The 23665-nt window shown below is 37.8% G+C and overlaps 1 protein-coding gene across 5 annotated transcripts in view; it reads right to left on the reverse strand.

Moving 5' to 3' along the window:
• Window positions 1-23665, reverse strand: part of NEK1 (NIMA related kinase 1) — a 170410-nt gene that overhangs the window by 48325 nt on the left and 98420 nt on the right. For 3 of the 5 annotated variants that reach the window (XM_080675789.1, XM_080675790.1, XM_080675793.1), the window contains 6 exons: window positions 23339-23422; window positions 22861-22935; window positions 22177-22272; window positions 6881-7012; window positions 4939-5004; window positions 4627-4855 (listed from right to left, as the gene is read on the reverse strand). In XM_080675789.1, the coding sequence (XP_080531915.1) occupies window positions 4627-4855; window positions 4939-5004; window positions 6881-7012; window positions 22177-22272; window positions 22861-22935; window positions 23339-23422 (682 nt within the window). The remainder of the gene's footprint in view (window positions 1-4626; window positions 4856-4938; window positions 5005-6880; window positions 7013-22176; window positions 22273-22860; window positions 22936-23338; window positions 23423-23665) is intronic. The other 2 variants (XM_080675791.1, XM_080675792.1) reach the window with 2 other exon arrangements.

Consider the following 23665-nt stretch of genomic DNA (forward strand, 5'->3'; position numbering starts at 1 on the left):
CATACCATCAAAAAATGCCATGTTATATAGAGAGGCACAAAGATAAGAATCAGATTTTTAGTCAGAAACAGTGCAAGTAAGAAGACAATGGAGCAACATCTTTAAAGCACTGCAAGAAAACACTGCCAACCTAGAACTCTATTCCCAGAGAAAATAACTTTTAAAAGTTAAGGTGAAATACTTTTCAGTATAAAAAGTTGAAAGAATCTATCACCTATATTACAAAAAATGTTAAAAGAAGTCCTTTAGTCAGAAAGAAAATGATACTACATGGATATGTGAACCTAAACAAAGACATTAAAAAATAGCAGAAATTGCCATTACACAGATAACTATAATGACTAATTTTCTTAGTATTGAAATCTCTTTAAGGATAATTATATTTTAAAATCTTGGGAAGATGAAGTAAGCATCAACCTGTGCCTCTTAATACAGCTGTAGAAGCCCGGATGAAATGCATAAGCTATTTGAGAACTCTGGGATGCAAACAGTAGCAGCCAGATTAGGGAAGAGGACAAAAATTCAAAGTACCACCAGTTTGGTGGTACCATTATCCCCCCTCCTCCACCCCCCATCTATTATTCCCCAGTCAGGATTCAATATGCCAGAAAACCATAAATGCACACTGTTTGAAGACCTCTCTCAGGAAGGGTAAGCTCATACTGTTCAGCAGAGCCGGTGTATAGGACCCTTCATGATATGGCCCTGCTTACCTCTTCCAAGGTTTCTTGCTTGCCATTCTATGTCTTGAATTCTGAACTTTGCCATCCATGCTGAATTATATCCATTCCCTGGGCTTCACATGCTCTCGTACTTTTCAGTCCTACTAATTCTCTGCTGCAAACACTCTTCTTGGCTTTGGTTTATTTAGCTAACACTTTTTTTTAAATAAATCTTTATTGTTCAGATAATTACAGTTGTTCCTCTCCCCCCCCCCCGCCAATAGCTCCCCTCTACCTGGTTCCCACCCCACCCTCAGCCCTTACCAACCCCCCACCACTGTCCTCATCCATAGGTGTACGATTTTTGTCCAGTCTCTTCCTGCACTCCCCTCACCCCCTTCCCCTGAGAATTGTCAGTCCACTCCCTTTCTATGCCCCTGATTCTATTATATTCACCAGTTTATTCTGTTCATCAGATTTTTTATTCACTTGATTTTTAGATCCACTTGTTGATAGATATGTATTTGTTGTTCATAATTTTTATCTTTACCTTTTTCTTCTTCCTCTTCTTAAAGAATACCTTTCAGCATTTCATATAATACTCGTTTGGTGGTGATGAACTCCTTTAGCTTTTTCTTATCTGTGAAGCTCTTTATCTGATCTTCAATTCTGAATGATAGCTTTGCTGGGTAAAGTAATCTTGGTTGTAGGTTCTTGCTATTTATCACTTTGAATATTACTGGCCACTCCTTTCCGGCCTGCATAGTTTCTGTTGAGAAATCAGCTGACAGTCATATGGGTACTCCCTTGTAGGTAACTATTTTTCTCTTGCTGCTTTTAATATTCTTTGTCTTTTGCTCTTGGCATTTTAATTATGATTGTGTCTTGGTGTGGTCCTCTTTGGATTCCTCTTGTTTGGGGTTCTCTGGGCTTCCTGGACTTGTAAGTTAATTTCTTTCACCAGGTAGGGGAAGTTTTCTGTCATTATTTCTTCAAATAGGTTTTCAGTATCTTGCTCTCTCTCTTCTTCTGGCACCCCCATAATTCGGATACTGATATGCTTGAAGTTGTCCCAGAGGCTCCTTATACTATATTCATATTTTTGGATTCTTTTTTCTTTTCCGGTTGGGTGTTTTTGCTTCTTCATATTTCAAATCTTTGACTTGATTTTTGGGATCCTCTAGTCTGCTGTTGGATCTCTGTATATTATTCTTTATTTCAGTCAGTGTATGCTTAATTTCTAGTTGGTCCTTTTTCATATCCTCGAGGATCTCACTAAATTTCTCGGAGGTTTCTAGAAGATTCTTGAGTAACCTTATAACTGTGATTTTGAACTCTATATCCAATAGTTTGGTTTCCTCCATTTCTGTCATTTGTGACCTGTTTCTTTGTCTCCGCATTTTGGCTGCTTCCCTGTGTTGATTGAGTGGCTTTGTGTGCTAGGTGTCCTATAGGTCCCAGTTGCTCAGCCTCCCCAGTTACCTGAGGTGGACACTCTTGGTGCACCCCTTTGTGGGCTGTGTGCACAGTATTGTTGTAGTTAAGCCTTGACTGTTGTTGGTATCACTGGGAGCAATTGACCTCCAGGCCAACTGGCTGTGAGGATCAGTTGTGTCTATGATGGGAGAACTTCTGTGCTGGAGACACCCTTATGGGTCAAGACTTGCTTCAGTGGGGCTTTGGTGCTCACTAAGTCTGCCCCCTGAGTGTGTCCCTTATGGATCTGAAGAGCTGTAATCTGGATGGTCCCACTCTGACCACTGGGTACACTGGCTCTTGGATCTCCAAGGAGGTGCAAATTTAGCCTCTGCCTGAGGCCACCCAGCAGGAGCTATGGAGAGATATGCAGATTCCTCTTCTTTGTTTGGGGTTTGGAGGTGCCCAGATGAGGCCCAGCTGTGAAGCAATGTAAGCTGCTGTCAAGCCTTGGGCCTTCTTTTGGAAGTTCTGGGGCTCTCTGACCCAGCTGCAGTTTGTTAGGTAATTTTAGATTGCAAAAGGCTAGGCCATTCATATGAAAAAGCCTCTGTGCTCAGCTTGGGTGGGGTTGTATATTGGGTGGGGCAGGGTCTCAGGGAATCAACAGGGCAGAGCAAACAGCAATGGCTGACCATCTGCCCTGCCTAGAAGAGGTCCCGGTATCAGTGTCCCGCGGTAATCACCACAAGCACCTCTGAGAGAGAGCCGCCCTAGTGTTCTGGACCGAGGCCAGACAGTCCAGAAGACAACAGCATACTCAGTTGCCAGTCCCTTTCTGAGCGCGCGTGCCTCCGTACCTCCGCACTTCACTTCTGCACCTCCTCTGAGTCTCAGTGTGCTTTTCTATTTTATTCTAGTTGTAGAATTTCCACTCAGCCAGCCTTCCTGTGGTTCTGGATGATGTCCGTTTTGTCTTTTAGTTGTAGTTTTGAAGTGGTTGTGTGAGGCAGCAAGTTCAGGTGTTTACCTATGCCGCCATCTTGGTTTCTCTCCTAGCTAACACTTTTTATTCCTTAGCACATCACTGTTTCCAAAAATCATTTTCTTAGCTCTCCCCAGAATGATTTATGCCCCGAGATACATATTCTTACAGTGCCTTCTGATTATTTCCTACCATATTAGTTATCAACTATAATGAATTGCCTCTTTTCTTGCCTCCTTTTCCAATAGACCCTAAGCTCCTTGAGTGAAGAGAATATGTCTTAACCATTATTGTATCTTCACTGCTTAGGAGTATGTGGAATATAATAGAATTCTATAAAGAATTGTTTCCTCAAAAAAATTAAATATGGAATTGCCATTTGAGCCAGTGATCCCACTTCTAGGAATATATCCTAAGAAACTCGAAACACCAATCAGAAAGAATGTATGCACCCCTATGTTTATAGCAGCCCAATTTATAATAGCTAAGATGTGGAAACAGCCAAAGTGCCCATTAGATGAGTGGAAAAAAAAGTTGTGGTACATTTATACCATGGAATACTATGCACCTGTGAAAAAGAAGGATCTCTTACCATTTGAGACAGCATGGAGGGACCTGGAGAGTATTATGCTAAGCAAAATAAGCCAGTCAGAGAAATACAAGTATCACATGATCTCACTCATATGTGGAATCTAATGAACAAAGTAAACTGATGGACAAAATAGATCCAGAGACATAGAAGTATGGAACAGACTCTGGAATCTCAGAGGGGAGGCAGGGGTGGGTGGGTCAATCAAAGAACTTGTATGCATATATGCATAACCCATGGACAGAGATGACAGTGTAGTGAAGGCCTGGGGTGGGGAGTGGGAGGCATGCTAGGTGGGGTCAATGGGGGGGAAAAGGGGAACATATGTAATACTTTCAACAATAAAGATTTTTTTAAAAAAGAACTGTTAAATAAGTAACAAATGCTGTGGAATCTTTGGGCTTTTCTCCAATAAAGAATTCTACAAAAATAGTCCATTAAAAAAATTACTTAAAACTTTAGTTAGACAGGGGTCAGCCTCGCTCTTTTAGAATGTAAGCTCCAAAGAGCACATATGACTTCATTCATTCACTGTTATATCTCTATCTAGTGCCTAGGAAAATGCAAGACAATAGTAGGTGCTCATAAATATTGCTGAATAAATATATTATTAAATGAGATCTTCTTAATACACCTGCTAAATGCCTAAGGGACTTAGTTCTGAGATTTCTGGCAATTTACTACTCTATTTCTCATCAAGAATTATTCCTGAAACAGATTAGAAAGTGTTAAAGTAATACAATTTAAATAGTATATATCATTAGTCTCCCCTCTCACACTTTACACTTCTATAATAAAAATCCTTGCTATTCTTAAGGTTGAATAGATTTTCCCCCATGTTTCACATATAACAGTATGTGAATTTCTTTCAGGTTCTTTCAATCCCTCTAAAGTGTTCTTTCCCTCAGAGTGTTCAGTCTACAAGTTTACATGTGTGCTATGCCAATATAGGATAAAAACACTGTCATACATACTGTCAGTTGCAGAGAAGGATGTATCCAATGCAAACTCATCCAGAGGAATCACAAGTTGACCTCCTGCCTCCCACTTCTTGCGATCAGGTGAAATCAATTTTTCTTTTTCATGCTCTTCGGCATTTTCATGCACAATTACCTCATCCGTATCAGGGTGACACTGCTTCCCCTTTTCATCTTCTTGAGCTTTAAGATTTTGATTTAATCTCCGTAGTATTTCTCGTTTATTCTGAAACAGTTAAAATGCTATATTTTATGATGTATATGATTAAGTAAAATGATTGAGGAAAAAAAAAGGAAAATTGTACCTACTGAAATGGAATTGTTAGTTTTTTGCATTTCTTCTGAGGTTTCCTGGGTATCAGTTAAACTTCTGTCCTTTAAACACAGATAGTTTCAGAGTAAGAAATAATGTTATTTTAACATTCTACCTCAAAATTTTTGTTACTTTTTGTTTTTCATTAAATTGTTCCTTGTAAGTTATTTTATTCCTATAAAAGTTAACACAACTTCCCACATTATCAGCAGTGAGAAATAGTTAAATATGATCAAGTAATAGGTTAAATATATAGTAAAAGGGCTAATTCTCAATTACTTGTCATATTTTTGGATTACTGATTACCTATTTAACTATCTTCTTCCTCTTGGCACCTGAATTTTTTGGTAATTTTAAGTCAATAATAGAAATAAAAAGAAAATTAATTCATATAGGCTCTTAATTAGAGCTAAGGAAAGTTTTGATGAATAAAGTAATTCGAGATAGGCTGTGTTATTTTGAAGCTTTCTTTGTTTCATGTACATATGTATGCTTATTAAGCAATACTACTAAACATAATTGAGAACTGGCTTTTTTACCTAAGCAAAGAGAGTAACAATAGTGAGTTCTGAGCCCATGTACCAAGGATAATATAAATTCTATCTTTTGATTAGCAAAATCATAGCAATCTTAGACACCTAGAATTTTTACATATATGAAAAGAAGAAGTTAGTAGTTATGAAAGCAAACTATATATGGACGACTCAGAGTATGGAAGAGCAATTTTAAAAGAATAAGTAAGCAATATTTACCAAGAAAACACAAAGAAAAACCATTTAGTTACATGAATTACCTTAATTTGTAGTATTTGAGAAAAATACAAAAAAGTATAGTGGTCAGTTTTAAAGCAATACATGTAATGAGACAAAGAGCCTTTTACCCAGTACAGAAGTCAGGAATTAGCAGTCACTACAACCAGAGAGGTCACAGCTACTTGAGATGTGAGACTGGGTACCAGGAGGGAACCACACAGTGGTATCTAAAGTTGAAGTGAACAACGTAGCACATGCAAAGTCGTTATCAGAAAGAAAAGAGACTAATCCTACTTAAAGAAAAACTATGAAGTTTTTAAGAATGACTAAGAAACTTGTCTTTTCCTACTCTGTCTTATTTTCAAGACAAACACAAAGGCTGTAAAAATTGGTGCACCAATAACAACTGTGTTGTCTACAAAAATTTAATGAAACTCAGCAATTAAAAGGCACAGACATTAATTACCAGGAGAGGAGAAATCAGGTTAATGTGTTGTATTATATAGTTCAGGAGACTTTTCCCCTTCTGTCTGATGAATTCTAGACTGAAATTCCACATCATGAGCCCATTTCCCTTAACCGTAGAACAGAGTTTTCATATTTTAGATGAGTACCTGGCACATTCTTCGGAGCTTAAACTTTATACTCACCCACATATCTGTGTTTTACTATCCATATGGCATGACAGATTCAGAAATAGGAGGTAAAAGAAATAACTGACGCATTATTTGTAATTATACTGACTCCTCTAACATTTGCTATGCCAAAACAATGAAAATAAATGTAAACATGTCTTAAACTTTATTCCTAGAGTTAATTACTTTAAGTACCAAAGACATTATTTCTTAAAAAGTACACCTTTGTTAATTATGAAAGCTGGGATATAAAAATGTTTTTGCTTTATTTTTGGTACATTTGTATATATATTTTATTTGTTCGATATTATTTTAAAGTAAAAGAGGGAGAGAGAATAATTTTAAAATAGTATTATCTACCAGGTGGTCCTAGATATAAAACTTATGAGCAGCAAGGCTCCAGAATTCAGAGTAGAGCAGACACAAAAATCTTAGGTAATTTTATTCCTGGAAAAACCTAATGGAACATTAGAAATTAATATAACTTCATTAAATTTAATCCTTTTAATAATCTTTTGACTCAAAAGAGTTCTAAATTTTAGGAAACTTACCATACCCACTTCCTTCAAGGCTGAAGTCACAGAAATAACAGGTCTTACATGATGCTTTGATGGCGAGCCACTTGCTTCATGCTGTCCCAAAGGAGGAGACATATCAGAACACTTTACTCCTTTAGACACCAACTATAATAAAGAATTTAAATACACACTGGGAATTTATATTTGCAGGAAGAGATAAAAGCTATATGAAGGTATATATAAGATCACTGTTTGCTTATACATTCTATCCGCATATAATTTTCTCCATTCCTCAATTTTCATGATGTAGGCAATGTGCCAGATCCTGAAAGCTCAGTGAATAAAGAGAAACATCTCAGGCCTCAGATGTAAATATAATTATGTGTCATGTCGTACCAAATAATACCTTAATATTTTATTAACAGTATTTCATTAAATGCTCTTAAAAAACAAACTGTCTTCTAAAAGACTAAATATTAGTCCTCTCACTTTAATACACTAAAACATTTAATCAGGAAAAAAACCATTTCATGGGAAGAAAAACTATTTCTTAATTTTACATTTGAAAATGTTTCTGTAATTTGTGCAAGTTTGGTACAATCTTCTTAAAGTTTAACACCAATCACTAAATGTAAGAACCCTCATTATAAAACTGTCAATATAAATGAGAATGGAAGAACTATTACGCACAGTGAGTAAGATTTATGTCATTAAATTATCATTTGTTATATTCATATAAGTGTTCATTTTTACCTTGCCACTTAGACTCTAAACAATGCAAAGTTAGATTCTGAAACTTTAATAATACCAGGAAATGGCATTTACAGGTATGGTCACATTAATATGGCAGCATCTCTGCTTCCTACTTTTATCTCTTTTTCAAACCAATAAACACAAATTTCTGGTGAGAATACATTTCACATGCAATATTTATTAAGTATCTTCTAAGCATAAGGTAGTAACACAATTCTAATATTTAGTCTTCTGGACTTTCGTTTTATGCTAGTATATGTTGTTAAAGAGAAGACAGAAGTATCTAACATGGTATTGAAGGAAAAGAACAAAATTTGAGAAATGACTTCAAGCCTTTTTATAAAGCTACAGTAATCAAGACATTATGGTATTGGTGTAAGAATAAACAAGTAGATAAATGGAACAGAACAGAACTCAGAAACAGAGCACACAAATATAGTCAACTGATCTTTAACAAAGGAGCAAAGGCAACTCAATGGAGCAAAGATCGTCTTTATAATATATGGTGCTGGACATAGATATCCACAAACAAACAAAATGTATCTAGACACAAACCATACACTCTTCACAAAAATTAACTCAAAATCTATCACAGACCTAAAAGTTAAACGCAAAACTATAAAACTCCTAGAAGATAACATAGGAGAAAATCCAGATGAACTTGGGTTAGGCAAGGAGTTTTTTAGATAGAACACCAAAGGCACAATCCATGAAAGAGAGAATTAATAAAGAGTACTTCATTAAAATTAAAAACTTTTACTCTGTGAAAGACACAATTGAGAGAATGAGAACACAAGCCACAGACTGGAAAAAGTTATTTGCAAGATATAAACACACAAAGAACTGTTAACCAAAATATATAAAGAAGTCTTAAAATTCAACAATAAGAATACAAATAACCCAGTTTAAAAAATGGACAAAACTAAAAAGACACCTCACCAAATAAGTGTACAAATAGCAAATGAGCATATGAAAAGATGCTCCATGCCATATGCCATTAGGAAATTGCAAATTAAAACAATGTGATACCACTGAACTTTATCACGAGTGCTAAAATCCAAAACACTAAGAGTGCCAAATGCTTTTGAGGATGTGGAGCAATAGGAACTCTCATTCATTTCTCATGGGAATGCAAAATGGTACATTCACTCTGGAAGATGTTTTGATAGTTTCTTATAAAACCAAGCAGTCTTACCATGTGATCCAGCAATCATACTCCTTGATATTTACACAAAGGAGTTGAAAACTTATGTCCACGTAAAAACCTGCACACAGATGTTTACAGCAGGTTTATTTATAATTGGTAATACTTGGAAGCAACCAAGATGACCTTCAGTAGGTAAATGGATAAAAAAAAAAAGGTGTGTATATATACATATATATGGGATATTATTCAGTGCTAAAAAAAAATGAGCTAATATGCCATGCAAAGGCATGGAAGAAACTTAAATGCATATTAACTCAGTGAAAGAAGTTAATCTGAAAAGGCTACAATACTGTATGATTTTAACTGTATGACGTATGACATTCTGTAAAAGGCAAAACTATGGAGACAATAAAAAGATCAGTGGAGCCCTAGCTGGTTTGGCTCAGTGGACAGAGCATCAGCCTGTGGACTGAAGGGTCCCAGGTTCGATTCTGGTCAAGGGCACATGCCCAGGTTGCGGGCTCATCTCCAGTAATGGGCATGCAGGAGGCAGCCAATCAATGATTCTCTCTCATCATTGATGTTTCTTTCTCTTTCTCCCTCTCCTTTCCTCTCTGAAATCAATAAAAAAAAATACATATATATATATATTTTTAAAAAGATCCAGGGGTTGGAAGGGGAGTGAAGGTGGTGGGAGGGATAAATATACAGAATATAGAGACTTTTAGGCTAGAGAAAATACTCTATATGATATTATAATGATGAATACATGTCATTATACATTTGCTCAAACCCACAGAGCATACAACACCAAGAGTGAAACCTAATGTAAACTATGGACTTTGGATGGTGATGTGTCTGTGTAGGTTCATCAATTATAACAAATGTACCTGGTAGAGGGTGGTAATAATAGGGCAAGTTATACATGTGTGAGGCAAGAGGTATATGGGAAACCTTTGTACATTCCTTTTAACTTTGCTGTGAACCTAAAACTGTTCTAAAAATTAGTCTTTAATAAAAAAAACAAGAGAGAGAAGAAAATACGGTTTTAACCTCATAGTTCAGTATTTCAGTATTGTGGAGAAAGTATGCTGATGTTTAAAATATCTATATATATAAAAGCCTCAGCAACTGTTATGACCGAACAACCGGTTGACCAGCTGCTATGATGCGCACTGACCACCAGGAGGCAGATGCTCAATGCAGAGCTGCCCCCTGGTGGTCAGTGCACTCCCAGAGCCAACCTCCCACAGCCCCTCCCCCTGGCTGGCCAGCCCCCCAACCAGCTGGCCAACCTCCTGGGGTCCCTCCCCCTGGCCAGCTCCCCGACAGTTTTGATTGCCAGCCAGGCCGAGGACCCCCACCCATGCACAAATTCGTGCACCAGGTGTCTAGTATTATATATAACTTTTTAAAAATCAAAGCTCTCACAAATGACTATAATCTCCTTGAAAGATTATATAGAAATATTTTGAAACTTTATGATTATCTTATAGAGTATACTCAAAAAAGGTTCCATAAATTTTGAGGAAATAAAAACAAGCTCCAATTAGATCTGAACAAATAGCCACATTTTTAGAATAATGTTATTTCCCTAGATGATTATTTTGAAGGAAACAAATTAATTTAAATTCTGTCGTTATTTTGTAAATCAGTAATAATTTCCCTACTACGTATCACATTTATTAGTTGTATTATGCCAATTCACTTAAAAATGATTTCTGCTATTTCAATGAATAAGTTTGATGTGATTTTTGTGAGAAAACAAATATACAATATCTGATTAAAATTAATTAAACAACACATTCAAAGATGTATTAAGTGTGAAGCACAATTCTAGATAATAAGTATTGAAAATGAATGATACATGGGAACTATGTGTGATGATAGATGTATTAAGTAACCTTATTGTGGTAAATGTTTCACAATATCTACACATATCAAATCACACTGTACATCTTATACTTAACACAATGTTATTTGACAATTATATCTCAGTAAACCTGGAGGCGGAGGGGAACCCAATATATTGTAGACCAGAACCAATGGCAGTAAATAATTTCAAACCAAAGAAAAACAAAATAAAATGAATGACACAATGCTTTCTCTCAGAGGATTATAAACTAGAAGAGAAAGGGGAACACATAAATCAATCAGTGTGGTACAGAGAAATAAAAGTAGATAGATGTGTGTTAAATGATCTGGGGAAAAACAAACAAAATAGAAACCACAGAAAGAACTGTGTGAAAAGCCAGGATGGAAGACAGTTTGAGTGGCCTTCCTTCCAGAGTAGCCAGTTTGAATGGCCATTCATTGTTTAAGGAAGTCATGAAATACAACTGAATGGGAAAGGTCTGCACTCAAAGTCCAAAACGCCCCTTCACTAACCCTGTGATTGTTATCATTGTTTCTTATCCTCTCTGCACTTCAAAATGCTTCTCTCTAAAATGGGAATGCTGCACTCACTGTCTCTTTGGTATAGGGATTAAATGGGATAATTTACGTAAGGTGTACAGCTGTGTGTGTAATAAATGGTAGCAATTATTATAGTTCAGCAAACATCTATTTAGATTTTATTAAATAAAGTCATTTGGCTTAAACACTAAAAGTCTGGTTTTGAAACCTGATGAAATGAAGAAACTTGCACAAAGCAAAATAAAAACAAGACCTTCCATCTATGTACAATCAGAATTTAAAGTTTTTGTACTACAAAAAAAGGTTTTATGACACAGAGGTCAATAAGCAGTAGAAACCTGAAAGAAAATACTTTACATTATAAAAATTTAAACACTAAGATTTTAAAAAAATAATAAAGAGTAATTTAATTGTATGAATAATTAAACAGGAAAAATAGCATTAATTTAAACAATTTTACTAAAGAAGAGCACCAATTTCCCTTCTCAACCTATGATACAATTTGCATTTATGCTTATAAAGAGTATCTCAAAAGTCATTTCCAGAAATTATTGGGCAGATGCCTATGATAGGAACATTAAGAAAACTCATAATAAAAGAAAAAAAAAGTCACCCATATGCCTACTGCTCCAACTAATTATAACTTAATTCATCTATACTTTTTAAAATGTTTATTCATATGCACACATAATTGTTATACAACTTAAACAAGGCACTGGCACAACTCTCGGAAACTGTAGACTTATGGCCTAAGAAAAATTTTAAATTCTCTTGGGAATACTTAGCAGGTATTAAAGAATGGCAAAAGTCACATAAAGAGACTGAAAATCCTTTATCTTGACTTTATATTATTAAGATGTAAATTATACTGAAGAGATATTTCTATATTAATCTCAACCTTAAGAAAAACCAAAAGTAACAGAGACAAAAATATATACTGATAAAATGTATGACTTACAGTATGAGACTAAAGATAATCACATTTAGGACAGTGCTAAAATTATGTTAAAAGATGGACGATCTCTACTAAATTCTCTTCATACTACTCATCTTCGTGCCCACAGATGCAAATCTCTTTTTTTAATCAACTAAAGATACTTTAATGAAGAAAATGTTTCACACATTACTATTAAAATTTCACTTTATATTATTAAAATCTGCCTGGCTGACATATTTGTATATGGCTAATAACTAATAGATAGTCTATGATCTAAGATATATTTGATCCAATGTATAATACAACATTATTACCTTTGTAATAATCACTGTCAGCAGCCTTCAGTAAATGCTTATGTTCTACTAGAGGCCCGGTGCATTCAGTAAATGCTTATGTTCTACTAGAGGCCCGGTGCATGAAAATTCATGCACTAGAGAGGGGGGGGGGTCCCTCAGCCCGGCCTACCCCCTCTCACAGTCCAGGAGCCCTCAGGGGCGGGAGGCGACCCAGCGATCAGGGGGAGGTGATGCCCCATCACACCTCTGCTGCTGCCACTGCCGGCAGAACAATCCTAGGCCGGCCCTGGTTACCTGAGCCTCAGGTGGCCCTGGGCGGCTCTGGGTGGCTGGGCAGCAGCCATCCGAGGCTTGCCTGCGCCTCGGGCCGGCCCTGGGCAGCTTGGGGGGCTGAGGAGACTGGGGGACTCCAGCCTTGCTGTGTGCCTGCCACCCCAGCGGGGCTGAGGGGACTGGGCACCGCCATATTTGAGGGCATGGCAATCAATTAGCATATTCCCTCCTTATTGGCTGTAGGTGCCACCATCTTTGAGGGCGGGTCAATTAGCATATTCCCTCTTTATTAGATACTATAATCAAACATATACTAGTTTTTCCCTGGGTCAACTAAGCTAAACAAATCAGAAGAAGCTAAAACAATGAGCAAGCAAAGAAACTCAGACATTTGAAATTTAAAGCAAAGAACTAAGACCAACAGAACATCCTGCTAACTCTAATAATTACAAAACTAAGTAGCTTTTTGAAAATTTAAAGGTAATTTGGGGTAACTATTGAGACATGGCAACATTATTCATTATAAGCCAAGTTAACACATATCATTAACTTATTAGCACAGTAGGACTTTGGCCTTCTGTGTAAACATCATCAGCATATGATTTATAACCTGAATTCAGCTTAAGGCTATTCTTCAATGTTAACCAGATCTTGAGACAAAAGATAATAACATATTTTTTATTGTAATAATAAGAGAAAACATTAGACAGAGACCTTAATTCAGAAAGTCCGTCCAATGGGACAAACAACACAAAGGTTAAATTAATTAAACTACAAAAACAAAACAAAGTTTCATAGAAGACAAAAGTATAAAATCTCAAAACAAAAAATTTTGTTACAGAATTGGTCATCCACTTAAGTCCAGAATACATATTTCATTCTATACACAGTCTTTCAAAATCCATAGTTTTAAAAAAAATTTGCAACAAGGATAATACATTGACCTGAAAGTTTAATAGGTCAGGTTAAAAAAACAAATTGCTTTAGGAATCTTTTATTCTAGACATTTTCTCACCAGGTTCATAAATTCAACACTTTTCCACAAAAGGTTTTTAATTATCAATGTAAAACTTATTTTATTTTATGTCAATTATTCTGTTCGCCTAAATATTAACCCGCAGTGCCACCAAAAGACAAAACTCAAAATTTCACCAAACAGTGAAGCCATGTTTATAAACATATGAAACTATCAGTTTATATTGCTCTTAAAGCATAGATAAATGCAACTACTATTTCATCTCTCAATGATGAATGGTCAATAAAGATTTAATATATATTCAAAAATATTATTAAATGGCTTGATTTCATATTTTGAATATAGATTAATTCCACATGCAATTTTATATAACCTAAAGATATAGCATGGTCAAATTTTATCAAATTCATAAAACTCTTGTCTCTAAAGGACCAAAAATATAAAGATATTTGTATATGAGTAATTTTTCTGAACTAGTATGGCTATAATGCATTTATAAGAATGTCTAGCCCTGACCGGCTTGGCTCAGCGGATAGAGCGTCGGACTGAAGGGTCCCAGGTTCGACTCTGGCCAAGGGCATGTACCTTGGTTGCAGGCATATCCCCAGTAGGGGAAGTGCAGGAGGCAGCTGATCAATGTTTCTCTCTCATCGATGTTTCTAACTCTCTATCCCTATCCCTTCCTCTCTGTAAAAAATCAATAAAATATCTTTAAAAAAAGAATGTCTAACGAAAAGGGAGCTAAAAGGGGGAAGTGTTTCCATCTTGGAGGAAGCCTATAGGCAGACCTATATGGCAGGCACAAAGAATAGGATAAATAAATAAAAATGAAATAACAAGAAACAGCTAACCACAATTAAAAAGGAACACATCGTATTCAAAATATAGTCTCTATTCTAAGACAGAATTTCTCTAATTCAATTTTTTCACTGAATTTTAACTATTAAATGCACTGTATCCATTTTATAAACTGAATTTCTTTCTTACATGTTTCACTCTCAATATGAGTATATATGCTAGCTGAGAAAGGCTAGCTATTCTTCAATGTTAACAGATCTTGAGACAGAAGATAATAACATATTATCTACTTGTCATAAGAGAAAACATTAGACTGAGTCCTTAAATTCAGAAAGTCTGTCCAATGGGACAAACAAGACAAAAGTTAAATTTATTAAACTAAGAAAACAAAATGAAGTTTCATAGAAGACAACAGTATAAAATAACAGGACAAGGACTCTCTGCCAAATCACTACCTCTTGTAACCACAAATCTGTATTATTTGGGGGGGAGGGGTGGAATCCTATCATTGTACATGAAAATTACTTTCCATATTAAAGTCCTAATTAGTACTACCATGTTTTAACATTAATTATGTCAAAGAGAAAACTTATAAAATTGGGTATACATGCCAAATATTTAATAATTAAGGCAGCCATTTTTACGATTTATTAGATCAAAGAAATTTGAGAATTCAATGAAAGATATGTGGTCTTACTGAAGGAAAATGCAACAACATACATACAGTGAAACTTTTAACTAACATTTCAGAAAATTTAATAATGCTAACTCCAACTGTGAATACTATGATAATCACTCCTAAATTAGAGCAATGGGCAATACATACATATAAAGCCCTTTATACTGTATCTAGATTATGCTGTTAGACTTTCTATTGACATAATTACTCAGTAAAATAACTTTAATCCATTTTATATAGATTAATCTGGAGGTAAGTACTTACATTATAAAGACTATTATTCTAGTAATTTAGACTAAACAACATTAGAGATCAAGCCCTTCATTTAGGACAGTGGTCGGCAAACCATGGCTCGCGAGCCACATGCGGCTCTTTGGCCCCTTGAGTGTGGCTCTTCCACAAAATACCACGGCCTGGGCGAGTCTATTTTGAAGAAGTGGTGTTAGAAGAAGTTTAAGTTTAAAAAATTTGGCTCTCAAAAGAAATTTCAATCGTTGTACTGTTGATATTTGGCTCTGTTGACTAATGAGTTTGCAGACCACTGATTTAGGAGATGAGGAAATAAAGGCCTAGAAACATTAAGCCAGTTCCCCAAACAGATTAATTGGCAGAGCTGAGACTGAAATTCAGGTGTTTAGATTCCCAGTCTCATTTTCCTCCCAGTTTATTGAGATATAGATATACATCACTGTATGATTTCCAGGTATACAGCATAAAGGCTTGGCTTACATATATTGTCAAATGATTACCACAATAAGTTTTGTTAACATCCATCATCTCATATAGATACAATATAAGGAAAGAAAAAAATCTTTCTCCTTGTAATAAGAATTCTTAGAGTTTACTCTCTTAACTTTCTTATATATATCATATACCAATGTTAGCTATATTCATCATGTTGTACATTACATCCCTAATACTTATTAATCTTATAAATGGGAGTCTGTATCTTTTCACCACCAATTTCTTCTTCCCCAATCACTACCTCTAGTAACCACAAATCTTGATTTTTTCTAGCCTCCTTTTGTTAGTAAACAAATGTTTACAGAACAGTTCTCTATGCATAACTGAAATATCATGAGCCACAGAATTCCCAATGAATTTATTTTGTGTTACTATTCACCAGGTACCCTGCTGACATTTGACATGGCAAATCAGTTAAGCTTCATTGGTTGAAAGCAATAGAAACTAATTCTGAAGAAAGGGAGGAGGGGAACAGAGGGGAAAAAGAGAAGTAGGAACTCAAAAGCAAAAGGAATCTCTGCCAAAAACCTGAGTACCTTTATGAATCTAGGTGACAGAAACTAATCTGTGATTTTCTTGAGGTTCTCTTACAGCATTAAACAAACTCCAACTTGAAATCTTGTGATATTCTGCTCAAGCTTCAAGCCCTGGGAGAGAATTCAATTGGTCTACTTTAGATGACCTGCCTATCCCTCAGCTAGCAGAGCCAGGAAACCTCCCCAAGTGAAAATGGGTCCCTTGCCTATTGGATCTCAAAAGCCAGGCTCACTACCACAGTTTAATGCTGCCACCATAAAAACACTTCTGAAGGAACGTGAGGAAATACAAAATTGTATCATACTAGCAAGTAGTATTACCTATCAATAATATAGTCATACACCTGTCATTTGTGCACTTTACAACTATCTAAGCCTAAGGCATATCTGCCATTAAAAAGAAGATATATACAGAGAAAAAAGTTTTATACTGGTTTTATGTAGCTTGGAAAACTTTAAGGGGAGTTTTTCTTAGGCTGCATTGTAAGTACATGAATGCTCTTGAAAGTACCTTGAATGGGTATGAGGTCTAATGCAGCCTTCTGATAAGAGAAAAGCATTGGCTTCAATTGGTCATCTGAGAAAACAGAATGATGCTGATACTTTTGCAGGTTTACAACTGTCCAGTCATAATAATATTATCTCTATATAATAAAAGCCTAAGCAACTGTTACGGTGGAACGACGAGAATGACCGGTCACTATGATGTGCACTGACCACCAGGGGGCTGACGCTCAACGTAGGAGCTGCTCCCTGGTGGTCAGTGTGCTCCCACAGGGGGAGCACTGCTAAGCCAGAAGCCGGGTTCACGGCAGGTGAGCACAGCGGCAGTGACGGGAGCCTTTCCCACCTCCATGGCAGCGCTAAGGAGCAACAAGCCAAGCAATAAGGAGCCTGCTGTGAAGGAGCAGTGAGCCGAGAGGTAAGGAGCAAGTAGGCAGGCGGTAAGGAGCAAGGGATCCCAGACTGTGAGAGGGATGTCCGACTGACTGCCGGCTTAGGCCTTATATAATAAGAACTAGAAGGTCGGTGCACGAAATTTCATGCACTTGGGGGGAGGGGGTTCCTCAGCCTGGCCTGTGCCCTCTCACAGTCTGGGAGCCCTTGCTCCTTACCGTCCGCCTGCAGTGGAGACAGGAGAGGCTCCCGCCCCCACTGTTCGGCTCGCCAGCTGTGAGCCCGGTTTCTGGCTGAGCGGCACTCCCCTGTGGGAGCGCACCGACCACCGGGGGCAGCTCCTGCATTGAGCGCCTGCCCCTGGTGGTCAGTGCACATCATAGCAACCAGTCATTCCACCGTTCAGTCAATTTGCATATTAGGGTTTTATTATATAGGATGTAAAGCATCCACTCAGAGCTGAATCACTATTGGACATAATTTGTAAAATGTACTTGTTAAACTATAAAAACCTAAAAGTGCTCCCCTCCTCCTCTCCTTCCACCTCCTCCACCACCTGTGAAACTTTTTTGCTCCAGAGGCTTAGGGAAAGTTAAGGTCATACTATGAAGACCATCAGAGGAGCAGCTTTGAAATAGGGACCTCAGTATAAGTAGTATCCTAATTCTCTTTGTGTTCTTATGTCTATTGATGTCAAATAAACATATCTTGCAGAGATTTCTGAAACTGTTAATGTCCAGTGATACTTGCAACAAGGAGCATGATTCTAAATTGAGCTCATAATGTGTCAATTTAAATGGATAAGATTAATGGCAAGACTAAGGATAAGAACATTGTGAGGGAATGAAAGATGGGGAGTGTGTCCACCAGTCTTATAGGCCTGTATGGCAGGTTGAAAGAATGGGACAAAGACAGAAATAAAATATACAACCAAGAGTAAAATGCAATAAAGGAGGAACTCATCATGTTCAAGATATAGACTCTGGCCGAAACCGGTTTGGCTCAGTGGATAGAGCGTCGGCCTGCGGACTGAAGGGTCCCGGGTTCGATTCCGGTCAAGGGCATGTACCTTGGTTGCGGGCACATCCCCAGTAGGGGGTGTGCAGGAGGCAGCTGATCGATGTTTCTCTATCATCGATGTTTCTAGCTCTCTATCCCTCTCCCTTCCTCTCTGTAAAATATCAATAAAATATATTAAAAAAAAAAAAAGATATAGACTCTGACTTAACCACAGAATAGATTTCCACAGATATGATGTGTGAATTCTGGAGTTCTCTTTCACTCATTCTTGTATAGCTAAATGTTTCTTTCTCATTAGGAATCTGGTAAGAAGAGAATCTACCTCTATATTACATCAATGGGTGGATTTTCAAAAATCACATTAACAGATGCACAAAAAATGTTTGATAAAAATCCAAATCACATTTCTGATAAAATTGTAAAATCTAGAGATAAAACCCTATTCCTTACTATTTTACCATACACAACAGAGAAATAAATGAAGTACATCCATTAAAGACAGAAACAAAATAGTATCCCTATCCTTATTTAACATTATCTTGGAAGTTCTGGCCAATGCAGTTAAGAATAAAATGGAAGGCACAATTTTCAAAAAGAAAAAATCAATGTGAAGTGCATAAGAATAAAGACCTCAACACTAGGTAAACCCAGTTTCAAATCCCTGTTCTGCACTTACTGGAAATGTGACTTCATCTAATTGCTTTACCCTTTCAAATACCTGCTTTGTAAAGCTGTAAAGATTAAACAAAGCAATACATGTGCCATGGTTATAATGTGCCTGACATAAAGTAAATAGTAAATAAACTGTAGAGGTTATTTTTATGATGTATATCATAACTATTTGCCGATGACATAGTCTCATGCTACAAGCCCATAAAATTAACTGAAAAGTGGTAAAATAGGTAAACTCATTGCACAATAAGCAAAACAACAATTTCTCCAAATATCAGCAATATTCTATCAGAAAAAGAAACCTATAAATACAGAAATGCAATTTTAAACTATCAATAAATAACCTTTACAAGAAATATAACAAGCCGAAACTGGTTTGGCTCAGTGGATAGAGCATCGGCCTGCGGACTGAAGGGTCCCCGGTTCGATTCCGGTCAAGGGCATGTACCTTGGTTGCGGGCACATCCCCAGTAGGAGGTGTGCAGGAGGCAGCTGATCGATGTTTCTCTATCATCGATGTTTCTAGCTCTCTGTCCCTCTCCCTTCCTCTCTGTAAAATATCAATAAAATATATTTAAAAAAAAAAAAAAGAAAAGAAATATAACAAGTATCCATATATATAAAAAACCATGGGCCATCACGAACGAAACAACCGGATGGATGACCAAACAGGCTGCGTGGGGCAACCAGGCGGCAGGGGGGCAGTGAAGGTCGACCAAATGACCAAACAGCAGGCTGCATGGGGTGACCAGGCTGGCAGGGGGGCAGTGAGGGGTGACCAGGCTGGGGGGGGAGGGGCCAGTGGGGGCAACCAGGCTGGCAGGGGGGGCAGTGAGGGGTGACCAAACGACGGGACAGCAGGCTGCATAGGGTGACCAGTCCAGGCGGGGGGCAGTTCGGGGCAATCAGGCCAGCAGGCAGAGGCGATTAGAGGCAGTCAGGCAGGCAGACAGGTGAGTGGTTAGGAGCCAGCGGTCCAGGATTGTGAGAGGGATGTCCGACTGCCGGTTTAGGCCTGATCCCCGAGATCGGGCCTAAAACGGCAGTTGGACATCCCCTGAGGGTTCCCGATTGGAGTGGGTGCAGGCTGGGCTGAGGCGCCCCTCCCCCCATGCACGAATTTCGTGTACTGGGCCTCTAGTCTACATTATAAAAGGCCAGGGGCCGTCATGACCTAAACGACCAGACAGATGACCAGTCACCAGGAAGTGCATGGAGCACCTCTAGGTCCCTCCCCCGCGGCCCACAGGCTCCTATCACAGCAAGGCTGGTGGCCGGCGGGCAGGCAGGGCAGCGGAGGGGTGGGCGGGGCGAGGCAGGCATGGTGAGGTCATTAGCCTCCGGCCCAGGGCCGGGCTGGAGGCCTAACGATCTCACTGCTGCTGCAGTGGCTGCGGATCAGGCCTGGAGAGAGGCCCAGAGAAAGAGTCAGGGCCTTATCTGCAGCCACCACGGCTACTGGCGGAGGCTGAGGATCAGGCCGGAGATAGGCCCGGAAAGAGAGTCAGGGCCTGATCCACAGCTGCCGTGGTGGCTGCAGGTCAAGCCCAGAGATAAACCCAGAGATAGGCCCTGAGATGCTGACTGGCATAGAAACCGACCAATCAGAACCTAATCTGGGTGAACTCGAAGGCAGAACCTAAGGTGGACGCTAAGGAGGGGTTTTAAGGGCAATAGCTGTTTGGTGTAAGGTGTAAGAAAGCAGTTCAATTTTTTAATAGTCGGTTTGGCAATATAGTGCACATGGCTGGCTATCAGTGCAGTTATAGGGATTATGTAATTTTGTCTGCCAAGAGCATCTCCTCCTGCTGAAAAAGCCCCCCCCCCCACATTTAAGCAATCCTATCCTATATAATTTATCTATACTATTAAAATGGTAATATGCTAGTTAGCCCGGGTCGACCGGCCATCTTCCATCCGGACAAAGCCATGGTGGTTGGGGCCGAGGCAGAGGCAGTTAGGGGTGATCACGCCGGCATGAGAGGGCAGTTGGGGGTGAGATAAGGCCGGCAGGGCATTAGAGGTAATGAGGCTGGTAGGGGAGGGCAGTTGGGGGCAAGATCAGGCCGGCAGGGGAGGGCAGTTGGGGGCAACCAGGCCTGCATGGGAAGGCAGTTGGGGGCAACCAGGCCAGCAGGGGAGGCCAGTTGGGGGCAACCAGGCTGGCAGGGGAGGGAAATTAGGGGCAATCAGGTCAGTAGGGGAGAGCAGTTGGGGGCGATCAGGCGCAATCAGGCAGGCAGGCAGAGAGGTTAGAGGTTAGGGGCAATCAGGCAGGCAGGCAGAGGGGTTAGGGGCAATCAGGCAGGCTGGCAGAGGGGTTAGGGTTGATCAGGCAGGCAGGCAGGTGAGTGGTTAGGAGCCAGTGGTCCCAAATTGCGAGAGGAATGTCTGATTGGAGAGGGGGCAAGCTGGGCTGAGGGAACACCCCTGTGCACAAATTTCATGCACCCGGCCTCTAGTGAGTTAAAAATAATCAAAATTGTGCAAGAGATAAAAAAGAAACAATGAGTAATGTAGATATTTAACATACTCCTGATTAAAAACTATTATAAACTTATCAGTTCTTCTTAAGCTAATTTGTAGGTTTAAGGTAATACTGATCAAAATTCCAACAGGATTAAAAAATTATCCTAAAATATATCTGATAAAGAAAGAAACAGCAAATAACTAAGCATAACATATGTTAAAAAGAAATGAGGGACAAACTCTATTAGAAATTAAAATATATTCTAAATTCATAATTACTAATACAATGTGGTACTGGTAAAATAGAAAGAATGGAGCAGAAAAAAGCATGACACATATTTGCTATAGATGCTTTCTCTAGTATAATAGAATTTAACATATCTTAAAGGTAGCACTATAAACAGTGGAAATCGAAGGAAGGTGTAGCCAATATATGATGCTGGGACTTTGATTAGCAATAATAAAATAAATAAATAAATTAGGTTCTCACCTCAAATCAAACCCCAAAATAACAGATCATCCTTAAATAGGAAAAAGAGAGAGAGAGAAAGCGGGCAATACAGCAATAGAGAGGAGAAGAGGAGGGAGGGGAGGGAGAAGGAGAACTAATGAGAATTTTAAAAAAATAGAGTTACAAAATTATAATTCTGACATACTACGCAGTAAGAGATACAAGGGCATTAACATGACCAGGATTAAGAATGAGCTAAATCTTACATTATCTTCCCATGCTCTCTTTTCTCTCTCATATGCTTCCTTCCTCTTTCGTTCCAATTGTTCTTTTAGTACAGCAGCACGTGCATTTGCTTGGGCCTGAAAATAAAAACAACAAAATTAGTTACCAGAAAGAAGGGCATAAGAGTGTGTGTTTTTCAGGTCTATACAAATATTTACTTTTTAGCCAAAAAAGAAATGTGTGTGCACACATGTCTTTGGTGTCCCAGAATAAAAATGTAAGCTCACTCTATATTTCCAGCACCTAAACCAGGATTCAACAAACAGCAGCTGCTCAATACATGTTTGTTGAGTGAAAATAAATGCAGGCACACTCTAATGGAAACACAACTGTGAAAATTTTAAATGATAATTATTATACATGAACTTTATTATTTTTCATAGAAGTGAACAATTACATTTTTCATTTATAAGGTTACCATTTTTCCTTTTTAAGGTTAGCTCTGTGATGGTTTAATGTATTTATACCATGGTTTCATTAAATTTATCTCCATAAATATGATATAAAGAGTGAAAAAGTGCTATTTCTTAGAAATCAAAAGTTGAGGAATAAAGGGGAAAGAAAAATTAAGGCAAGAGAATACGATGACTGGACTACAAAAGGCTTAACACAATTCTCTATCTAAGGTTTCAATTTTCTCTAAGAAAACCATTTCCAGTCTATACCTTAAGAGCTTCAACTCTTTTACGTCTCATGTCAGCCTCCTCACTTCCTTGTCCTTCAGAATTATCAGCTGCTTTCTGTAAAATAAGTAGGGAAGCAAACCACTTAGGATAGAACTTCAAATTCGGTTCAGAGAATATGAATAAACTAACATCTAACTATGTAAAATGGTAAATTGTTCAATGTTACTAATTTGTTCTCACAATTAATTCTTATGTACAACAAGGAAAAAGATAAAAAGAGGATGATAGAAAACGTAGCATTTAATAGGTCCATGGGTACTATTTATATTTTCCTCTGAGAATTCTTCTGGAACAAATAAATGGTATTATCAATTTTAAACAAGATTTACTTTACCCCCTTTTAGAGTTTTCTGGTTTTTGACTTTCACTGTCTTGATCAGATTTTGTGTTGCATTTTAAATCTTAACCTATTATAATGTCATTCAATTATGTTTTCTAAAATTGAATGTCAACCTGCCTTTTCACCACGGAGTTTGGCTCTAATCTGTTGGCGCTCATTGAAATTCTGCAATCTTATTTGTCTCAGCCTTGCAAGATAAACCTATAAGGAGAAAAAAAACAAACACATTTTAATTTAAAAGAAAAACTACCAACATTTTTTTTTACTGCTAAATCATTGTTAAATTAAAGAAAAGGATTAATCTGAATACCACAAATAAAAGTTTCAAAATCTTAGCTTTCAATTTTTTAATTTAGATCAACTTATTTCTGAAAAGAAATACATTGCAATTATAAATTTTTAATTTTATCAAAAGAAAAGAAATTGAACTCAGGATACCGAATA

Source organism: Plecotus auritus (assembly GCF_963455305.1).
Source record: "Plecotus auritus genome assembly, chromosome: 6".
In the NCBI taxonomy this organism is placed as follows: Eukaryota; Metazoa; Chordata; class Mammalia; order Chiroptera; family Vespertilionidae; genus Plecotus; species Plecotus auritus.